Source organism: Miniopterus schreibersii, assembly GCF_964146895.1.
Source record: "Miniopterus schreibersii genome assembly, chromosome: X".
Classification (NCBI taxonomy): domain Eukaryota; kingdom Metazoa; phylum Chordata; class Mammalia; order Chiroptera; family Miniopteridae; genus Miniopterus; species Miniopterus schreibersii.
In genome coordinates this window covers 19190019-19213768 of record NC_138104.1, presented here as the reverse complement: position 1 = coordinate 19213768, position 23750 = coordinate 19190019, and the positions used below count along the sequence as shown (strand labels likewise).

Here is a 23750-nt window from a genome sequence, read left to right as displayed (position 1 = left end):
ATTGCAGGATTCAGGTTCTACCACTTAAGATTGTGTCACCTAGGGGAAACCTCTTTGAGACTGAGAGTTCTCATCAGTAAAATGGGAACAATAATAATTACCTTAGAGATTTTAAAATGAATAAAATATATAAGAGCCTAGTATTGTGCCTGACCTAGTAGGTGCTCAATCAGTTATTGCTTTAGGGGATTGCAGAAATCATGTAGTATATGTTTTAATGCAACTCAGCTAGAAACTTACAACAGGAAAAATGAGCTAAGGATAATCATGCCTTAGCTGAGAGTATTCTTCTCACTTTTTAAAAATACCTTATCCTCTGATGTCTTTTTTACTGTGCATAGATCACTCTGGCTACATATGTTGAGCTTATTATCGTGGTCCCTAAATGGGCAGGGCGCTTAACCCTCAGGTGAAAATGTGCTTTGGACGTTTCTTGCATTTCAACAATATTGAGAAGATCTTTTTCACCTGTCTCTTCCTTTCTTCACCAAAGACCTTGACTGTGACCTAGTTTCATAGGCAACCCATGGAAGCTTTACTAGTATGCTGAAAATCAGCCCAGAGCAGGGCTTCATAGGATAGCTAAGAAGTATTACTTCAAAAAAGATTCCTGTTATAAAACACCTAGAAATGGCTAATGTGTTAGTTGAGGTGTGCTCCTGCAAATTTCCCTAGCTGGACATGTCAATTCTTTCCTTCCTTTGTCTACCCATTCTGTTCCTTGCTCTGGGCACTCTGGCCATGTGCCATGTAGACTCTCTCTTCCCTTGAATATTTGGAAGTATTCACTTCATCTACCAAAACAACTTGGATTTTGCATCTGGCATAATTTTCTCTAAGATCACATGAAAGTGCCATGTATCTTATTACATGCTCAATGAGAACATCAACATTGATTGTAGCCCAGGTTGGGTAGCTCAGTTGGTTAGAGTGTCGTCTCGATATGCCAAGGTTGCCAGTTCTATCCCCAGTCAGGGCACATACAAGAAGCAACCAATGAACGCATGAATAAGTGGAACAACAAGTCCATGTATTCCTCTCTCTCTAAAACTCAATGAATAAAAAAGTTTTTTAAACCCACATGACCTTAAAAAAAAAACATTGTACAGCCAATCTGGGTGATTTTATATGTTTGTTTTTTTCCATTTTCATATCAAGTCAGTGATCCAAAATTAATTCTCATTTTATATGGGAGAAAAGGGGTGAATAAATATTATCAGTCCAAATAGCAGAGTTTAAAAACCTGGTGTTACTTAAGAGTAACCTCAAAAACAAAATAAAAACAACAAAAAGTGAAATGGTTCCAATTTGAACTTTCAATATGGAAGCTTTACATCCCAGCCAAATGATTATATAAGAGAAAATGGATGTCTCATATTGTGTGCTTGAGTGACAAGGCTTTCATCTTAATTTTTGTTTCCTCAAAAAATAGGTATGCAGTGTCAATGGCTAGAAGAATTGGAGCCAGGGTGTACGCTCTCCCTGAAGACCTTGTGGAAGTAAAGCCCAAGATGGTCATGACCGTGTTTGCATGCTTGATGGGTAGGGGAATGAAGAGAGTGTAAAATTATTAATTTGAATAAAAACAGCCTTGCTCCCAGGTGCATGATTAGCAGGTCAGCTATTTCCAGGTGAAATGCTCACGGCTTAAGGAACTGTTGGTCATTTAAAGGACTTTTAGTTTTGATTGATTAACAAGACTAGCTCCTCATGAGAGCCCTCAGGGGAAGAGTTTTCATAAAAACAACTCCTCTTTCCCATAGTCATAGTTGGATTGATCAGGACACCTGAAATGTGCTCATAGCCAAATCATTTACTCTCCTAGGTTGCTGCCCTTGACATTTCCCTTTGCTATGTGTTATTTCTCTCTGTGTATCTTTTTCCCTCTTAGAATGAATGTCCACCTCTTGAGACTTGTTTAGATGATTGGATATGACTATTATTAGGCAATAATTTTGTTTTCCATCCAGTATGGTAGTTTTTAATCGAGAACTGTGGTCAGAGGGTATTTGGTTGTGAGTATCCTTTGCTTATCTTTATAGTACTGAAAATTGGCGGAAGTAACTGGCTGTGCAGAATGTAATAGAAGCTTTTCATATTCTTTTATTCTTAAAATCAGTATCTTTTTACAGTATTCTTTCTACATGATCCTTTTTTTGTACATTTAAGAATATTTTGATTACCTTAAATAAGACTGCTGATTTTGCTACTTTTTTAAAGGGGTCTTCAAGTAAGTAAAAAACATACATTGTAGGTAGAGGAAAATGTACCTTAAATTTGCATCTTTCCCCTCACACCCAAGCTGTAAACAGTTGACATATTTTGTCTTAGAACACTTGGTTCAATATCCGCTTATTTGTTTTAAAACCTGTATCATCAAATTCTCTCTTTAGATTAAAAATGCTGTTGAATATGACACTTTTGAGGAGAGAATGTGCTCAGAACTTAGATAGGATACAGTAGGCCAAGTATGCTAAGTGTACAATAGATTTTCTAATTTTACACCTAAGACAAGGAGATGTGGTCACTAAAAAATAAAAATATATATGTAGGACTTATGTACTCTTGCTTTGTCAAGCTGTTTGCTATAGTTTTCCAGATCATAATGTTACTCTAACTCTGAAAAATGATGTAATCTGATAGCAATGTATTAGTTCCAATAAAGGCATTTACATAATCATTAGTCTCTTCATGCTTCTGTCCCTTAGCAATATGCCAATAATCTTTGCCAGGTTTTTACTCCAATATTTTGACTCTTTTTCTCGTGTACTATATAATATAATATTTGTTAAATTTAAACTTTTGAAGGTGAATTACAGGAACTGAATTAGGGATCATACCAATGAGGGATCATACCAATGAGCTTACAAAATTTCCTTATCCAGTTCCTCCCTTTTTCTTTCTTTCCCATCTCACTCAGTCTTTTCAATGTTCTATGATATTCAGAAGACCAAAACAATGGGGATCTGAACAACCAGGAAAGAGGTGGTTTATAGCAGATTTTTTCAGCCTCATCACTTTTGACATTTTGAGCTGGGTAACTTTTTATTGGAGGGGGGAGGGGCTGTTCTGTGCATTGCAGGATGTCAGTAACACACCCCCACAGCGTAAACCAAGTAAGTCTCCAGACATGGCCAAATGTCCCATGGGGGGCAAAAGCAGCCCTAGTTGACAATCAGTGGTTTATGGTAACATTTTGAGGCTTTGTGTGAGTGAGTAATGTGCAATGCAGTCCTCTGAGGAGCTGCATGGTGATGTTATAAAATATTTTACATTTACAGTCTAAGAGTAAGAAAGACCTTTCTAAGTATGATACAAACCCCAAAACCATAAAATAAGAGAACAATAAATTTGACAGTTCCGCTTTTGCAAAAATGGATATAAATAAATACAATAAATAAAGTCAGAATATAGATGACCAAGACAAAAAGTTTAGTCCCATTGTCTTTGTCCATTTGGGCTGCTATAACAAAATATCATATACAAGGTAGCTTATAAACAAGAAAAATTTATTTCTCACAGTTGTATAGTCTGGGAAATCTGAGGTCAAAGTGCTAGCAGGTTCCTTGTCTGGTGAGGAACTACTTCCTGGTTCATAGATGGCTGTCTTCTAGCTGTAACCCAATATGGCAGAAGGGGCAAGGGAGCTCTCTGGGATCTCTTGAATAAGGTCACTAACCCCACTCATGAGGGCTCTGTCCCCAACTCATGACCTAATCACCTCTTAAAGGCCCCACCTCCAAATACCATCACATGGGAGATTAGATTTCAACATAGGAATTTGGGGCAAGATGGAAGTATTTGGTCTATAGTACCCATATAGTGGATTAATTTTCTTAATATAAAAATGGTTCATGGCCCGGCCATGGCATGGCTTAGCGGTTGAGCGTTGACCTAGGATCCAGGAGATCAGGGTTCAATTCCCGGTCAGGGCACATGCCCAGGTTGTGGGCTGCAGCCAATCAATGACTCTCATCATTGATGTTTCTATCTCTCTCTCCCTCTCCTTTCCTCTCTCTGAAATCAATAAAGATATATATTTTTTAAATGGTTCATGAATAAATAAAAGATAAGCCTTCTGCAAACATACACATACCAGGGTAACTAACAAGGTAAGGACAATCACATCTTATGACCTGTCTTCTACCTTGTAGTGCCTATGCTTATCCACATTTGTCTCCTTCCAAGTTTAAAGGTTCTTCTCTATAACTAACTTTGGCCCTACTGCCTTTTTAAAGTTTTTTAAATAAATTTATTGAGGTGACATTGGTTGATAAAATTATATACATTTCAAGCATACAATTCTATAATATATCGTCTGTATATTGTATTGTGTGTTTACCACCCAAATTCAAATCTTCCATCACCATATATTTGACCCTGTTTACCTTTTACTTACCTCTCCCCCAATCGCCTTTCCCTCTGATCACCACCATACTGTTGTGTCTATAAGTTTTTGTTTGTCTTGTTTGTTGTTGCTTTCAGCCTAATGCCTTTGAAGCAAGATAAAAAAGGTATATTCCATCTTGCCCTTTCTTCAAAAAAAGAGCTGATTTCTTGGGTGCTTCACTGTACAAGGTCTACAGTGTATAGAACTGTACCTTAAGTATTTGTATAAAGGATAGTTAAGTGTTCGTATAAAGCAGTGGCACTGAACACACCAGTTCTCCCTTTCTCTAAATAATAGACTAAAATTACTAATATTAAGAGGTCTAGCATATCTATGAGAGAAAGTTCCATTATAAAAATGAGCAAAGAAGATGAATGTCCAATGCAAAATACTGTCATTAACCAATAAACATAAAATTGGAACACTGGTTGTCAAAAGAATAAGGGTTATGAATTTAAACCTATAAAGAACTGCCTTTAAAAAAAAAAAACACTTTATTTTTAGAGCAGTTTTAAGTTTGCAGCAAAATTGAGGAATGGAGATTGCCCGGTACCTCTGGCCTCACCCATGCATAGCCTCTGTCACTATCAACATCCAGCTCCAGAGTGGTATATTTGTTACAATTGATGATCCTATATTGATACATCATTATTACCCCAAATCTATAATTTATATTAGGCTTCACACTTGTGTATTCTATGAGTTTTGACAAATGTATCCATCAGAGAGAATAGTTTCACAGTCCTGAAAATCCTCTGTGCTCAGTTTATTAATCCTTGCCTATCCCTTAATGCCTGGAAACCACTGATGTTTTTACTGTCTCCATAGTTTTGCCTTTTCCAAATAATACTGTATAGCATATTTGAAAGTTGCTGAGAGAGTAAATCTCAAATGTTCTTATCACAAGAAAAAATTTTGTAACTAGGGTGACAGATGAATCATATTGTACATCTGAAAGTAATATAAGGTTATATATCAATTATACCTCAATTTAAAAATACAGGAGGTAGAAACAAGATGGCAGCATAGGTAACAGCTGTATCCATGGCCTCCCACAACCACATCAAAATTACAACTAAAATACAGAACCACCATCACTCAGAACCTCCAGAAATCTGGCTGAACAGAAGCCCTACAACCAGGGAACTGAAAAAGCACCGAGACCAGTAGGAGCACAGACAAGGGCGGATCGGGGCTGAATCCCAGAGACGCGGCCGCGGGCCCACACCCGGTGCCACAGTTTAAACCCGGAAGGGAATCTCGGCGCTGGGGGTTTCCCGGAGGAGGGAGGGGTCCCAACCCCACAGCAGACCCCCAGCCCAGGGCTCCAGGGCCAGGAAGGGAAATCCCTACAACTTTGGGCTATGAAACCAGCGGGGACTGTCGCTGAGGGTTGCGGAGGCTGCGGGAGCCCCAGCAGCTCCTCTTAAAGGGCCCCCGGGTGGCGCACAGACTCAGACGCGCTCCCTCTGAGCCCAGCGCCGGGCAGCAGCCTGAAAGGACCTGGGACACTGAGGGGGAACTAACCTGCCTGAAGTCAGGGCAAGAGGTGGGGGGCAGGTCCTCCCAGGCAGAAGGGCTGGCAGAGACCGTTGCTCCTTTGGCGAGTCCTCCCCACACACAGCCGGCAGGCAGGCGCCATATTTGAATCACCAGCACCTGACTCACACCTTTGACCCCCCCCCAGTGATTCCTGGAGGCCTCGCCCCTCCCCACCTGCAGCTCATCCAGGCCATTTCCAGGGCTTTTCTGTGCAAGTGGCCTCTCCAGCCTCATGCTTAGGACTTTCCTAAAACTTCTCAAGCAAGCAGCAGCCTGCCACATACGGCTTGATAAGTGGCCCCAGGCCTGGCACTAGCACAGCCTGCATTGGCTCATAGCTTGCCCTCTCCTGGACACCTCCAAGCCCAGCACAAGTAGCAGCCAACAAGAGTTTGCTGAGTAGTTCATGCTGGGTGGCCCTGGGCAAGGCACTGGCACACGCTGACTTTGCACCTCCCAGGAGGCCCAGAGACAGTGCACCTGGTGGTCAGACTTGACCACGCTGGATTGCAACCCTACCACATCCATGAGTGACACACTCAGGGGGCACACTTGGCAAACACCAAAGCTCCACTGAAGTAAATCCTGCTCCATAGGGGTGTCTCCAGAACAGCAGCTCTTTGGCTGTAGTTGACGCTGGTCCTCACAGCTGATTGGCCTGGGGGTCAGTTCCTCCCAGGGAGACCAACAGCAACCAAGGATCAACTACAACAGGACAGTGCACACAGCCCATACAGGAGAGCACCTAGAAGGCCCAGCTCAGGTGACTGGGGAGGCTGAGCCACTGGACCCTACAGGACACCTACTACACAAAGCCACTCTACCAATTTCAGGAGACATAGCAGCTCTACCTAATACATAGAAACAAACACCTGGAAGCAGCCAAAATGCGGAGGCAAAAAAACATGTCACAAAGGAAAGAACAGAAGAAATCTCTAGAAAAGGAGCTAAATGAAATAGATGCAAGCAAGCTAACAGATACAGAGTTCAGAATTTTGTTTATAAGGATGCTTGAGCATATTATTAAGAGTATTATGAAAACAACTGAGAAAATCCAATTCATAATAAAGTATCAATTTGAAATGAAGGCTACATGAACTGAAATGAAGAATAATTTACAGGGAATTAACAGTAGAGTAGAGGACGCTGAGAATCAAATCAGCAATTTGGAACATGAGGAAACAAAAAACACCCAACCAGAAGAGCAAAAAGAAAAAAGAATCCAGAAATATGAAGATAGTATAAGGAGCCTCTGGGACTTCAAGCAGCTCAACAGTCGTATTATTCGGGTGCCAGAAGGAGAAGAAAGAGAGTAAGAAATTGAAAAACTATTTGAAAAAATAATTACAGAAAACTTTCCCTACCTGGGGAAAGAAATAGACCTACAAGTCCAGGAAGCACGGAGGGTCCCAAACAAGAGGAACCCAAAAAGGCCCACAGCAAGACACATCATAATTAAAATGCCAAAGGTTAAAGACAAAGAGAGAATCTTAAAAGCAGCAAGAGAAAAGAATTTAGTTACCTACAAGGGAGCATCCATATGACTGTCAGCTGATTTCTCAACAGAAATTTTGTAGGTCAGAAGAGAGTGGCAAGAAATATTCAAAGTGATGAAAAACATGGAACTACAACCAAGATTGCTCTACCCATCAAAACTATCATTTAGAACTGAAGGTCAGATAAAGAGCTTCACAGATAAGAAAAAGCTAAGGGAGTTCATCACCACCTTCTTCTTTAAGAAGAAGCCAATGAACAAAAGAATCTGACGAACTAAATAGATCCAGAGACATTGATGCATGCAACAGACGATTGTATTTCAGAGGAAAGAGGGAAGGCGGTTGAGGGTGGGGGAGATTAACCAAACAAGTTATATGCTTATATGCATGACCCATGGACATAGTCAATAATGGGGTGAAGACCTGGGGAGGAGATGGGAGCGAAGTGGAGTGGGCCAATTGTGGGGGAAATGGGGCACCTGTAATACTTTCAACAATAAAGATAAATTTTTTAAAAATACAGGAGGTAGAAAAAAGTAAACAGTGAGAAACATGATTTTTAAAACCCAGGGAATTACAAACAAGTTTGGCATGGATGTGGAGAAAAGTGTACTGCTGATGGGAATGCATATTGGTGCAGCCACTGTGGAACAGTATGGGGTATTCTCAAAATATAAAAATGGAACTGCCATATGACCCACTGATTGCACTTCAGGGTTGATATACAAAAACCCAAAACACTAATTTGAAAGATGATACGCACCCCTGTGTTAATTGCAGCGTTACTTATAATAGCCAAGCTATGGAAGCAACCCAAGTGCCCATCAATAGATGAGTGGGTAAAGAAGCTGTGGTACATAATCAATGGAATATGACTTGGCCATAAAAAAGAATGAAATCTTACCATTTGTGACAATATGGATGGACCTAGAGGGTATTATGTTAAGTTAAATAAGTCAGTCAGGGGAAAGACAAATACCATATGATTTCACTTATGTGTGAAATCTAAAGAACAATATAAATGAACAAACAGAAACAGACTCATAGAAACAGAGAACAGACTAATGCTTGCCAGAGGGGAGGTGCGCTGGGGGGCTGTGTGAAAAAACTGAAGGAATTAAGAAGTACAGATTGGTAGTTACAAAACAGTCATGGGAATGTAAAGTACAGCATAGAAAATAGTCAATAATATTGTAATAACTATGTATGATGCCAGGTGGGTACTACAAATATTGTGGGGAACACATTATAAAGTATATGATTGTCTGACTGTCATACTGTACACTTGAAACTAACATGAAATAATATTGAATGTAAACTGTAGTTGAAAAATAAAATTTTAAAACTGTACCTATGTGAAAAAATACACTTTTACTTTAAATGAAACCCAAGAAATTGACATTGGTACAAGTCACAGTGCTTTTCATATTTCACCAGTTTTACATGCACTCTATACTCATTTGTGTGTGTTTATACTTCTGTGCAATTGTACCATGTATAGATTCATGGAACAACCACCACAATTTATGCTCCCTAGTGGCTCTGTTTATACCACCCTTCATCCTTAACCCCTGGGTCTATTTGTCGGTTCTTTATTATGTTCCCTTGATCTACGAGTCTATCCCTCTGCCGAGAGCACACTGTCTTCATTATACACTTCCTGTGGATGGAGAGGTTTCCACATTACTTTTCTGTTGAGTCTTCTGTTAAAGTCGTTTTCATTAATAAGCCTTCACATTGGGTTCAGTGCTTCCTCCCACTTCATTTTTCTTTTTCAAAATTATTTTAGCTGTCCTAGGTCCTTAATCTTTTCTATGTCTACAAAAAAGGAATTTTGATAGGAATTGTGTGAAATCTATAGATTAATTTGGGGAGAGTTGATATCTGTAATATGCTAACTCTTCCAATACATGAGCATGGTATGCGTCTCCATTTATATAGGTCTTGTTTTATTTCTTTAATCAGGATTTTAAACTTTCCAGTATACAGAGTCTGTACATTTTTTTTAAAGTTTATACCTAAGTGTTTCATTTTATTTGGAGGGTTTTTTGGTAAATTCTTTGGGATTATCTATAGTCAGGTCATCTGTAAATAGGGAAAGTTTTTTTCTTCCCTTCAAATCTAAAATTTTGTTAAGAGGTTAGATCACATGTTAAATGTGCTTACCACAGTAAAATATTTTTTTAAAAAAAAGACAAAAATAATAATTGTGTATTTAATGGAAAGTGGGCCTCTATCCTTTACATACCTGTACATACACCTTCCTTGGAACACTGCATGGGAAGGTACACTTAAAGGACCAACAAAAGGGAGATGACAACCACTTACTGGGAAACAAATAGTATTTGTGAGACATTTTTATATAAAACCATTAAACACCAGGTATAGGGACTTGCAGTGACTCATGATGAGGAATGTATCAGATTTTGTTCACTTTGTGAAATGTCCCTCAGTGAAGAACTTAGGACTTGAATCTTCCTCTTTTGTCACTGTTTATCCAACATACTTCCTGTGGATGGAGAGTTTCCACCTTACATTTTGGGCTGTCTTTTGTTAAAGTGGTTTTCATGAATAACTAAGGAACCAATGAACCCATATCGAGTACCTGCTTTGTCCCAGGCTTCTGTAGAGGCCCGAAAAGATGAAGGACCCATCCTTTTCCTTGAGCTCTGAGGATATGCATCTGGGACACAAACACTTAATCATAAAATGATGCGTGATAATGGAAGTTTGTACCAGGCCGGGGCACAGTCAGAAAGGGGACATGGAACACTGGTAAACAGAATGTGTTTGGTTGGCCAGGGCGGGGGACAGTCAGTAAAACCCCCAACGTGAAGCGATGCTTTAGCTAGTGATGGGTTTCTTTCGAGTTAACTGGTGATAAAGGGTCCAGGTAGATTTTTTTAAATCCTGCAGGCATCTTCTTGAAGTCCAGATTTGATCTATACTTGCTCTCTGGTTTCAAAATCCTATTTCGAAACTGTGCTACACTCGTTAGATTCCATGGAAGGGGCTCCTTGTAAAGCGTGACAGCTTAGACTTACAATATATGTAAGACATTTAAACAGCATCACCAAACTGCCCTCTCACAGACCACTATTACTGGTGAAAAAGAGGAAAACAGCCCCTGACAAGGGACCGGGCCTGCAGTCATACACAAATCCACAGAACACAACATCCAACAGGGCTCCTCCGTGATAGTGATAAAGTGAGACAAAAACAAGACCACTGCTTTATCTTGTATGAACACAGACAGAACATGAATGTTGTCCAAGTCTCAGAAATGAACAAATATCCCCCCTCCTGGCTAATGTGAGGTATGGCTGCTGCTCCCCGCCCCCCCAACCTCCCGCCCACAGCTTTAGCCTGGGTATAATCTAGTATGGTTGTGCAATGTTGATTGTAAATATATCTCATCTTTAGATACTCAGGACTTATACCTTGTCTCCTCTAATAACTATTCTCCATATTGCTTATCCCAAATCCAGGTTCCAAGTTCAGAATAATAAAACTATTAAGATGTCTTTTATGCCTAAACCATCTTTGGGTTTCCTGGAATGGCCATTAGGGAATACAAAGATTTGCTCTTCAATCTTATAAGAGAGAGGACAATAAGAATAAATTGTTCAAACTTTTAATTACATCACATTACCACATTCAGATTCAGACAAAAATTAAGAAAATTAATAGAATTCTAAAAGTATGATCATCAAAGTTCTCAGAAACCTTCCAACTTCCTAGGCCCAAAGTCCTGACATTAGCCCTGATGACAATAAGGTCAAGCCTCTCAAGGACCATTAAGTTGTCTCTTTATGTGTTAATAGAAGGTTGCCTCATGCATTTGGAAATTTCACTTGCCATCCCAGATGCTACTCTATCACAGGCTAATGTGACTGAATATTTCAGGAGATTTAGAAAATATCTCCAGTTACATGACCATCGTAAACAAAGTACATTTTCAAAATCCACACCTAAAGATCCTGTCCGTGGTCTGCCACCTTGACATTCGGTCTTTTGAAACTGGCAACAGAAATAAAACTTCCTTTGGGACTTGATAAAAAATATCTTGTCACTTGGTACCTTTAACAACTGACATATCAGTAAAATTCCAAGATATTGATACTTAGATGTTTAAAGTGTATAAAACTTTTTACTGAAAAGATGCCATCACTTCCTCCCACATTACTGAGCATGCATTTCATCAGAAGACCTTAAACTGAAGATTCTTAGGAATCGTCCAGAAGTGGCTGACAGCAGAAGGGGACAGCTTCTGCCCAGGACAACACAACAAGCTGCTGACTTCAGAAGTGGATAGGTTCCAACCAAGATGACAGAATGAGATTTTTTTTAATTTTTCAACACTCCTTTTCTGTCCCTTTGCCCTTCTACTAACATTACCTAGAATTACACTTTTATACCTTCAATAACACTACTGTGATCTCCTTGTCCTTCATCCTATTATTTTTTAACCTCTATGGTCCTCTTCTGCCACTTAAGGGAAAACAAAATTCTCCTCTATGTCTTGCCCAGGCCACAGCTACTGCTCTGAGTGTAACTGATTGCTGGATCTGACGTCCTCCTGCACACCCTGCTGACAGTAACTTAGTATCAGTTCCTTTCAACATCTCAGGAGGCAGAATCCCTCCTATAGGCCCCTTCTGGTACTTAAGCTTCCCTCCTATCACTAATCCTGACCTTCAGCCCTGTAAAAATGGAACTTGCCCTCAGATTCTCAAAATGCTTCTCTTAAGGCTGTTGTAGTACTATTGGCAAGACCTAGCCAATCAAAAGTAGACAATAATATTGAGGCTTTCCCGACCACGATAGTCAATTCGTTCTCTTCAGAAAACACATGATCCTGTTTGGCTTAATTTTGAGCATACTTGAGAGCCCCCCTTTTGTTAGAGGAATTGTTCTGTATTTGTTCTTTTTAAAACTAATTTATTTTCCACTTACAGTTGATATACATTATACTAGTTTTAGGTGTGCATTGTGAGACACTTTTAGATATTTAAAAGTACTGTCCCTTCAGTGGATTGTTTCTCTGGGAAAAAATACCCACAAACCTCCAAACTGCAGTCCACGGGACTTTATTTAAAACAAAAAAAAATAAAACTCCCAGAGGCATAACTGACTGTTTTCATAAACTCTACGTAAGTTACAATTCCCCTGTTAGGGATAACATCACTGGCAAACGTGGCCCAAAACTTGCCTCAGACCCTAGCAAAATTCCTAAGTTACACAACTTCACCTCTGAAAGACAAACTAGCATAAACCCATTAGTTAGGATTGTTACGGACAATCACATAGTCCTTGATCTCCTCTTAATCAGCCAAGGGGGAATTTGTGCTACAACAAACACTCCCTGCTGTACCTATTGATAAAGTTAATTTGTAAATCGGTACCCACAAAATGGAGGCTGCCCCAGTGGCCCGGCCCACAACACAAAACTAAACCTAAACCAGCCTGCACTTGAGAGAAATACCTGTCAAAGAAACCTAACATCCTCCCATCATAACCCTGCAGCTCAGCCTCAGCTACCTGCCCAGGAACCAGCACCTGCTGGCTCTGCAGGGAAGCCCTGGGCTGTTTTTCAATCTCCACACATTTGTGGGTTTTTTCTCTATTTGTCTAGTTTCATGCCATTGTGGTCAGAAAATATGCTTGATACAATTTCAATCTTCTTGAATTCATTGAGTCTTGTTATGTACTTTCTTGAGGGTGGTTATTTCAAAGGTGTGTTAACCTAGATGAACAAAAACAATAGACAGGGCCTCCTTAAGTCCAAGATACATCTTTTACTAAAAAGTTATATTGCTGGGAGCATCAATTTCACATTCCCAGTGGAGTTTCAATGATGGGGATAGTGGACTGAAAAAGGAAGGAAGATGGGGAGCTCACGAAGGAAATAAAGGGTCAGTAGTCACCCCCAGGGCTCAGGGGTGGGGTAAGGGAGTGACGACACAGGAACAACTTGAAGAACTCAGGGATTTGCCGGAGCCCGCCGGCAGAGTCGAATGGTCCTGAGAGTAGGGGTGAGGATGGAGAAAAGACAGACACAAAAAAGATGGGATTGGGAGGACTGCAGCTCGTGATGGCTGCAGCCCCGAGTTTATTTTCCAAGCTCAATTTATACCGGCGCTGTTGTTTTTGCGGAATAGCACCCCGCCCCGCATTCCTTCCCCTTGCCCAATACAAAGTAGTTCTCTCCAGGCTGCACAAACACACCTTCAGTGTAAACATCCTGCCTCCTGCAGGAACTCAGACCTTGGTAACTATCTTTGTCTCCGCTTCTAATGGGAACTTTTGGGGAAGGATTGAGTCCTTGGCTCGGTATGTAGCTTGACTGTCCCTTAACCCTTCAGGCCAGGGCCAGCTTCCTAATAAGCCTTTCTAGAATTTAAGGCCGCAAACTAAATTGGTATCGCCTTGGTGCCTCAAGGTCTGGGTCAGGGAGCAGCAGAGCACTTCTGCAGCTCACCCAGGCACCTCCTCTGTGCCTGGGGCCACAGCAGCTCACCCACATCTCCCTGGGAGCCGGGGAGCACATCTGCAGCTCACCCAGGCAGCTCCTCCGTGCCTGGGGCCACAACGGCTTCCCACAGGGATTCTTTGGGGTGACATAAAAGTTCTGCACGTTGATTACAGTGCTGGTGACAGGAATATATACATGTGTTAAATGTCATAGAATTGTCCCTTCCAAAATGTCAACTTCACTACGTAATTAAAATTTTTAAAAACTGCCCATTAGGCAGGTAGGAATACTTGCTTTCTGTAAAACTGTTTTACCACAAGTGCATGCATGCATAAATACTAGTTTTGTTTGCTTTTCAGTTATATATAAAGGGAACCCTATAGCCTAAAAGTAGTCAGCACTCATATTCTCTAACACTATGTACACAGCTATGCATTTTTCACAATTGCATGACCAACAGCCAGGAAATGCCAAATCTTCTACTCAAAGTTTTCCTTTTGGAAAGTTGATTCTGTTAAAGGAGAATCGAGTAAATGCAGTTCAAGAATCAAGACATGGAGTTCAGGCTTATACATTTATTTCTGCTTCATTCCATAGACAGACAGTGGGTGATCCCACAGGAAGAGGTACTTGAGCAAAAGTAATGGTAGTGGAATGCTTTACCACTTATTCCAGGTAAAGGAGTTCGAGCAGGAGGAGCAACTCCTCTGGGCGCTGGTGGCGCTGGTAGATGTGGTGGTGGCAATGGCCTTCCATATGCCTGTGGATGCAGTGGAACGTGTCGTGAAATGTAAAAGGAATCGGAGGGGTCATGCTCCTGTAACATAAGTAAATCTAACATTTAAATTCTTGTAATAAAATAAATATGCAGCAAATAATTCATAACAGTAGATGTTTGTGTTTTCCATAGATTACATACTGCTCATTTATCAACATCTTAAAACTTCACAGTACATGAAAAAGACTTGTACAGGTATTTGATAAGGACTTTATTTCTTTTTAAATATATATCTTTATTGATTTCAGAGAGAGGAAGGGAGAGGGAGAGAGAGAGATAGAAACATCAATGATGAGAGAGCCATTGACCGGCTGCCTCCTGCACGCCCCCATCTGGGGATCGAGCCGGCAACCCTGGCACCAAACCTCAATCTCCTGGATCCTAGGTCAATGCTCAACCACTGAGCCATGCCTGGCCAGGCTGATAAGCTCTTTAAATGCTACACAATGACTACTTCTGCTAACACTCTAATGCTAGGACAGTTGATACCCTCATAAAAGCTTTGTGAAATACTACTCCAAAATAATTACACATATAGTTCATGATAAACATTTACAAAGAAGAATTACTCTATCATGCACTTAGTGCGAAACATGAGTAAGGTTTTAATGCAGTTCTTATGCAAAATTAGTTCCCTTCCTATAGCTGACTACCTCCTCATGAATGCATGTCATTAGTTATAAGCTGAGGACAGAACCATGGGGAATGCCCCACGGGGAGGGTAAAAGGGAGAGTAACTGACTTCTCAGAGATGGAAAAAGGGAAGCTGGAGGACAGAAAAAAATGAAATTAAAAGAAATTATCAAATAGAATAAAACATAATGGGGCTAGGAAAGGGCCACTAGACTGGGTCATTTGGAGTTCACTGGTAACTTTTGACATAATTTTTGGTAGAATGGTGGAAACAGAACAATTAAAGAAAAAAATACCTATTGAGCATCTACTATGTTAAGATACAATCTTCACTTTCTGCATACTCCTTCTAAACATGAGCTGTCTTGTGGAGACTACATAACAGTTGTAAAGTTCAGACACTCTGATCAAGATTTTAAGTATGCAAGGGAGCCTTTGTCAAAGGTGGCTATATAAAGTTTATAGGGTATTAAATGAAAGTAGTTGAGATTCACAAAGGTCTGCAGAGGGCTTTGGGGAACCATTAAAATGAGGATTTTCTTTTTTAAATAAGTTCTTATTGATTTCGGAGAGAGGAAGGGAGAGGGACAGAGAGATAGAAACACCAATGATGAGAGAGTCACTGATCAACTGCCTCCTGCACGCCCCTCGCTGGGGATGGAGCCTGCAACCCGGGCATGTGCCCTGACCGACAATCGAACCACAGTCTCCAGGTTCATGGGTGGAGACTTCACCACCAAGCCACACTGGCTGGGTGAGGAGTTTCTTTTTGAAAGGAAATAATGTAAACCCAATTATTCACATCATGAACATTTCCTCTCAAAAATAGTTCTGCAGGTGTAATATATTCTCTCACAAAGCTTTGAAGAAAGCTTAAGAAACTAATGCTTGAGTCTTTTCCACACAGGAAAATTATTTATTGTCCTGGAAAATCAAATCTGTGGAGCCATTTAAGCTAAGATGCTAAACTGCCAGGAAGTCTGCTTCTGTTTGCATTTTCCTTCCATCTAACAAAACAATTTTCTACCGTAGAACTCACCGTGATGAGAATATATGTCTAGTTTAGTACCTGAGCTCAACACTGCTGGAAAGCTGTTCCAGGCTCTTTGACCTTTTCTTCCTTTTTGTGGATCTTGGCTTGAGCTTAGTTTCAGACTCTGAATGCTTCATGTTCCTGCAATGATCACCACCATTAATGTACACCTAATAATAGTTTTACAAAAGCTTCAAACAATATTATATACAAAATAGAGCATTAAATCTCAGCCCCTCAGTCGTGATGATTCTCCTGACAGTTAAGTACCCGTGTGGGAAAGAAGCCAGTGCTGGTGGTGACAGAGGTTGTAATGAAGAGTATGTCCCTACCAAAGGCAAACAAACCCATTTTCACTCCTGGAGAAGAAAAAGCAAAAAATGGGTGAACCAAGGAATTTTTCTTAATTTATCATAAACATTTTTACTGTTTTTCTGTTGAAATGTAGATCTTAGAAATCAATATCATTTTTTAATGTTTTATACCAAAAGCTTTAAGTTGAATGAATTACAAAACGAGACCTAAAAATAAGATGCCCTCCAATAAGTGCATGGATAAACAAACTGTGGCACATCCACACAATGGATTAAAAGAAAGCAGTATTAAAAGAAATGAGCTATCCTGCCAACACACGGGGAAACCTTAAATGCATATTGCTAAGTGTTAGAAACCAATCTGCAAAGGCTATGTGCTGTAGAATCCCAACTATGTAACATTCTGGAAAAGGCAAGCCTATGCAGAAAGTTCAAAGGTCAGTGGCCATGAGGGGTTCAAGGTAGGGGAGAGAGATGAATAAGTCAGTAGAACACAGAGGATTTTTAGGGAAGTAAAACTGCTGTGTATGATACTATAATGGAAGATACATGTCATCATATACTTGTTAAACCCAGAGAATTTACAACACAAAGAACACTAATGTCAACTATGGACTTTAGTTCATTATAATGTATTAAATGAGCCCATTAATTGTAACAAATGTATCTCACTGATTCAATATGGTAATAATAAAGGAAACTGGGAGTGGGGGAGGAGTATATCAGAAATACCTATTTCTAAAAAGTCTATTAATTTTTTAAAAACCTATCAAGCAGTTCAACTTAACTAGATTTAACCTGGATAAGAGACTATAGTTCTAGAATGCTCAAATGATGCGCATTCACACGAACTAAAATCTTTTTCCTACACAGTGAAGTGTCTACCATGCCCTAAGAGGTGCTCTACAAAATCAGACACCAAAATGATGTATTTGCCATAAATGCATTGTCCTTGAGATGGCTAACCAGGACACCTGTATAAAATGTTCAAGGTGGGACTGTGAGCACTTAAGATGCAGTGTTAAGAGAACATCTGGATGGTAGACATTCTACAATTATGACCTGGTCCAGCCCCACTTTAGTCAAGCAGCCAGGACTCTAAACAGGTCCAAACAAGCCTAAAGTTTTAGAATGAACACCGTCCAGCCCAGTTATAGAAAGATTATATTTATATATTGTTTGATTGTTGTTACTGTCTTTTCAAGTCATTTTAGAAGGTTATACACCTGTCTGGATGATGCTACTTCTGTTTCTAAAACTGGTTTATCTTCCTATCTAGAATTGTCTTTAGAGTTTGTGGAACAACCAAAACTACTTTCACTGTCAATAAACATTACTCCACAGAGTAGATCTGAACTTTGGAAATTTTTTTTTTAAATATATCTTTTTTGATTTCACAGAGAGGAAAGAAGAGGGAGAAAGAGAGATAGAAACATCAATGATGAGAGAGTCATTGATCGGCTGCCTGCTGCATGCCCACATCTGGGGATCAAGCCTGCAACATGGGCATGTGCCCTGACCGGGAATCGAACCCCAATTGCCTGGATCCTAGGTCGACGCTCAACCGCTGAGCCACGCCCGGCCGGGCCTGGAAATTTTAAAATGTCACTCATATTCAAGTTTGAGGAAAGAGCAGGCGAGCAATCTGGGCAATGAGAGTGTTTGGGGTGAGACCTGAACTACCACTTACTCATTCATTGATCCCTCCCTACCTGGAAAATATCCCAGTGGCTGTTCCAAAACTTTTCTAGTCTATTTAAATTTCGAACCCCCAAAGAGCTTCAGGAACAGTAAATGAACTTATTTGCTAGCTCACCAAGAAGATGGAGATCCTGCAATGCAAGCTTGTGCAGGTCGACTGTTATCTACACTAAGATTCCTCTAATCCACACTCACCTCACTCCCTAAGGTTATCTTCTCCAGGTGTTGTGTTGCATTCTGGCTTGGTGCCTACACAAGCACACTGTCCACAATTTCCTTCTGAAAATGCTTCAATGGTACATTTGCAGAGAGCCACTCAAACTTTCTACCTGTGATTTAAATTAGCTAAATAATCTGTAACCACACATAGAATCAGAATGGCCAAAATTTGAAATATGTGAACTGGAAGAGGTCAGCTCAGAAGTCTGCTAACCTTATCCTACCCTGAATGATGGAGAAACTGAGATCCAAAGGTATGTAAGTGACTTACTTAAAGCCACAGCCAATTAGTGACAAAGCTGAGACTTCTTTTTATGACTTCTTTGAACTAATTTATATTGGCAGGGACCCACTGGAAGAACACACATAATTTTGGTTTTGTTTGTTTGTTTAAATATTTTTATTGATTTTTAGAGAGAGAGCGAGAGAGAGAGAGAGAAAGAGAAACACTGATGTGAGAGCATAACATCAGTGGGCTGCCACTGGTATGCCTGACACAGGGGATCAAGCCCACACCCCGAGCATGTGCCCAACAGGCAATACAACCAGCAACACCTGGTGCACCCTTCAACACCCAACCAATTGAGTCACACTGGCCAGGGCCATCCTTTTGTTCAAATTTTAATTTGGAGTGAGAAAAATCATCGCACACTGAAATTTCTTTGTTATTATTATTTTCTAGTGCTCATTTTCCTAAAATATATGTGCACAGAAAGCTGTGATGGATAAATAACTACCATTTGCCCCATTCTTGTATCTGGTGACAGCAACAGCTCCAAATGAGTGGATTCTAAGATTCCCAAAGGGAATTTTGAATGTGCTCCTTAAAACAAGAACTTTCAATATAAAAGGTGTATTAATCAAAAAGCATGCAATGTCTTTCACCAACAAAACTGACTTCGTGCAAATATTTAATACCCAAAATCTTAGAATTTATTCTAGCAACAGGAAAAGTAAGGAAATCCTGAAGTAACTTCAGTGATATTCCGTAATTTCTGGAATGATAGAAACCTGGATTATCTCCAAGATAAGTCAAAGTGTAAAGAGACAGAAGGTCCTCTCCTCAGCAATCAGGGGGACAAACAGGATCCCCTGGAATGCTTTCCTAGTTCTAGGGTTTGTGAAAATATCAGGCTATTCGGATAGCTTCAAAAGGCGTCAGGTTACTGAAACGACCCTTTCTGTCTCCCTTGGCTCAATCTTGGGCACTAAGAACATAGCTGTAATACTTGCCGGAGACTAATGGACACATGATTTCTACCAAACTCCCTGGCACCAGTATAAAGTGGATGAAAACATTTCAGAAAGTCACGCTTGTAAAAATCAAGGGGATACAACACAGAGTACAACTGAGAGATATCATCTATACCTATTAGATGTGTGAAGTCACTTCTAGTAAAATAATGGCCTCTCTGAGCTTTGAGTTTGAACTGAATTCAGGGGTGCTGGAACTTGCAAATGGGCTAATATTTCTGAGGGCACAGGTAGAATTCTCACGATCATCATAATGAACAATTACAGCAATGGAGTATGCACAGACACAGCGCCGAACCGGATCCTAACAGAGGAAGCTCACTGAGAGACCTACCTTGCAAAAGGAGCCTGTTGCCCTGACCGGTGCGGCTCAGTTGGTTGGAGCATCGTCCCATGCACCGAAAAGGTGGTGGGTTCGATTCTCAGTCAAGGCACATCCCCAGGCTGCAGGTGCGATCCCTGGTCAGGACACGTACAGAAGGCAAACGGATCAATGTTTCTCTCACACATTGATGTTCTCTCTCTCTCTCTCTCTCTCTCTCTCTCTGTCTCCCCACCCCTCCCTTCCTCTCTCTTAAAATCAATTAAAAAAAAAATTAAAAGAAAAAAAAGGGAGCCTGTTGTCCAGAGGGGGTTATGCAGAATCAAAGTACAACTGAGAGTTGTGTTACATACCTAAGAGAAGTGTGAGATCAGGATCAGATGTTCGTCTGTGCTTGAACTCTGGGTCTAGCCCATGACACTGTCACAGGAGCTCTGGAACACACTCTCCAGTTTTCTTACGAAACTGGGGCCTGAAAGGGAAAGAAAGTATTGTGAATAGCTTTGCCACAGATACAAATCAACATCTCTAAGTAAAGATCATCATTTTAAAAGAATAAAATCACCAGTCTTGTCCTAGGTCTGTAGAAGAGACCCCTCCAGCCACTGCACACCCTGGGAAGAAATGAGCCTAAGCCTAAAGATGGTCCAGACTGTATTCTGCCAGACCCATTGTGATGTCATCAACTGTGACCATGTAGTGACATCACCCAGTAAGTTGCTGGGGTTCAGGCTTGTGGCCATACATACTGCTCAGCCTTTCTGCTCCCTTTAGCTACTCTCCCTGAGGTTAATGAAATAAGGAACCTGTTAGCCCCACATCCAGGGATACAGAAATGTTCTCGGAACTCAGTGATTCCAGTGAGACAGGAACGTCCTGTCCTGGCCCTGGGTGCTAAGCGACAGTTGGGTTTTGTACACCACTGACACTCAAGTAGCTATGAACAGCTTGCAAAACTGGGCAGAGCCACTTAGCAAGCTATGCAAGGACCAATTTCCACATGTATTCCAAAAAGATACATTTTATAGAGACATAGGCCTAGTATGTGTGGCTAGAGCCTCAATTTATTCAAAGTGGCAAAGGTCTTAAGCCATGTCCTAACTATATAAACCACCAAGGTAACTTTGGCAGGGAAATGACTATTTACCAGTGGGCTCAAAGATTTAACAGAGTAACAACATCAGTAAGAAGCGCAGGATATTCCCTCTCGTTGCAACTTTCATCCCCAGCTCTCCACAGGACTCCCCCTTCCCCTCATTTCCTTTAGGCCTTTATTTCACCTTCTCAGTGGGACCTGTGCTGCACAAGCCACCTGAAGGTGCAGATCCCCACACCTTCCCCAGGCCCTGCTCCACCCCCGCTCTGGTTCGCTGCAGAGCACGTGTCACTCTCTCTCATGATATTCGTGTCTTATTTTTCAGCCTCCCCCACAGGAATGTGAGCCCACCCGAGCAGGTACTTTTTGTCTCGTTCATGGATGTATTTCCAGCATACAGAACAGTGCCTGGCCATATTAGGTAGTCAGCACATAATGGAAGTCACCTTTTCCCACCAGCCATGATTATCAGGCCATTTCCAGAGGTGACCCTGTTAATTGTACACTGTACATCTTTCAGACTTTTATTCCGCATATTAACATATTTGTAAAAGGGGTCATTAAAAATAGATACTGTACACTGCACTTTAAGCAGTCAAATATTTCTACAATACTTAAAAGAAGAATCACCTGTCTCCAGCCCTAAATGGAGACACAACCAATTACAGCTCTGTAAATGTGACCATAATCAACTCTCCTAGTTGATATTTTCACCCATAGTCTCAATAACACTCAAAATAGGGGTACTTTATCTGTTTTGGTTGCCATCGTTGTTTTTGTGAATCTCCTTAGCTCTTTAACATGGATCATTGTAAACAATATAACAACAATCTACGTATCAGCCGTCTTCAATAACACTCAACATTTAGTCAATGACTTTTAATTGTACTTGTTGCTGGCATATTTCAAAGCATATGCCAGATATCCTATGACTTCAGGCACAAATGAATGCACAGAAGTTATTTTCTACCCATGTTCTACTGGACCATAAACGCTAACAAGTAGGGCTTTGAAAAAACATCACCAAACTACCATCATTACATCTGCCAAACATGACAATTATTCCCTAATTGTAATTTAACATGAAAACGTCCCTGTGCGATGAATGTGCTTCATCTATAGATGTCTCTTCAACTTCATTTGTTCTTATTAGGATCTAAACAAGTTTCATACACAGAATTGGCTGAAATATAACTTCGTCCTCTTGTAATCGGTAACAGCCCCTCCCCTCGTTTTCTTTGCAGTTCCTTTGACGAAAGGACTGGATTGTTGGCCCTGTAGGATTACTCACATTCTGGGTGGCCCCGTAGGCATCCTTGTGCCAGCCGTGTTCCATTAGAAACACAATGTCCTGGGGTAGATACAGGCTCAATTGCTTTGGCAAGAACATGTCCTACTTAATGCTTTGTCCTTTGATTACATCATATCAGAAGCACATGATATCTCTTGCTCACATTTGTCGTGATGTGAAGATTGATCGAATGGTTACAGAATTCTTACGTTGATTTACCCATGCTGTAAAATTTCTGCTCACCTTTTCCCTGAATTTTATGGAAGTCATGTGCTGGTTTACACTTTAATAACTGATACGCTATTCACATATCACACAAGTCACCATATTAAAGTATGCAAGTCAGAATACAAAATCATATGGAATGCAAACTGTAATTGAAAAAATAAATTTAAAAGATGAGGTGTACAAGTCACTATTCTTTAGTAAATTCATAAACATGTGCACCCATTACCACAGGAAATTGTAGGACGTTTTCACCACCAAAAGAAAGTCCATGCTTATCATCAGTCATCCCCATTCTCCTGATGGGACTGATCACCCACCTGAAGAGTATAAAAGACACTTCAAAGTGAAAGCCTCTGAGCTACAGCAGGGGCGAAAATAAGCCTTTTCTGAGCTTCCCTTACCTGACTAGAGCAGAGCTTTATAAGAGACTGCTGCCAACCCACCCCCAACTTTGGGGGAACTCAATTAGGGGGCTTGATCTTGGACATTAGAACATTCCAAGAGATTGAGCAAACAGGCCTCATCGGATCCTTCCCTCCTTTGAAGTCCTAGTCCAGCAAACCCCTTGTGAAGCTGGTATGTGAACCTCTATGTCTAGCTCCTTAGGAAGCCTCTTCATCTGAAACTCCCACATAATAAATAAACTTTCTCCTCTTAATTTACTTTAATTAATTGCAGGACCCTAGCCCTTTGAACCTGAGACAGTGGAGGAAACGTTTTCCACCCAGCATGCCCCTCTCCCTAGCCCCTGGCAAACACTGACTGACTTTCTCTCCATAGCTTTGACCCTTGCAGACATTTCATGTGAATTAAATCTTACAGTGCTCTTTGGTGTCTGGCTTTTTTCATGTATCATCATGTTTTGGCACGTGTCAGTACTTTATTCCATATTTTACCTAAATAAAAGTCCACGGTGTGGATATGGCACATTCAGTGTACACATTTGTCAGGTGATGGGCAATTGGGTTGTTTTCCCTT

At 40.6% G+C, this 23750-nt stretch overlaps 1 protein-coding gene and 1 long non-coding RNA gene across 4 annotated transcripts in view; one reads left to right on the top strand and one right to left on the bottom strand.

Moving 5' to 3' along the window:
* The window catches only part of PLS3 (plastin 3), an 80097-nt gene extending 77417 nt beyond the window's left edge, over positions 1-2680 (top strand). For both annotated transcript variants that reach the window (XM_081125062.1, XM_081125063.1), the window contains exon 17: positions 1433-2680. In XM_081125062.1, the coding sequence (XP_080981188.1) occupies positions 1433-1565 (133 nt within the window). In that variant the 3' untranslated portion in view covers positions 1566-2680. The remainder of the gene's footprint in view (positions 1-1432) is intronic.
* Positions 2681-13010: 10330 nt separating this feature from the next.
* Positions 13011-23750, bottom strand: part of LOC308551438 — an 80863-nt gene continuing 70123 nt past the window's right edge. Inside the window, exons 3-6 of one of the 2 annotated variants that reach the window (XR_013998022.1) lie at positions 20511-20629; positions 16384-16488; positions 14567-14720; positions 13011-13174 (exon numbers count right to left, since the gene is read on the bottom strand). This is a non-coding gene — a long non-coding RNA (uncharacterized lncRNA). Of the gene's footprint in view, positions 13175-14463; positions 14721-16383; positions 16489-20510; positions 20630-23750 lie in introns of those variants that run through there. The other variant, XR_013998021.1, reaches the window with a different exon arrangement.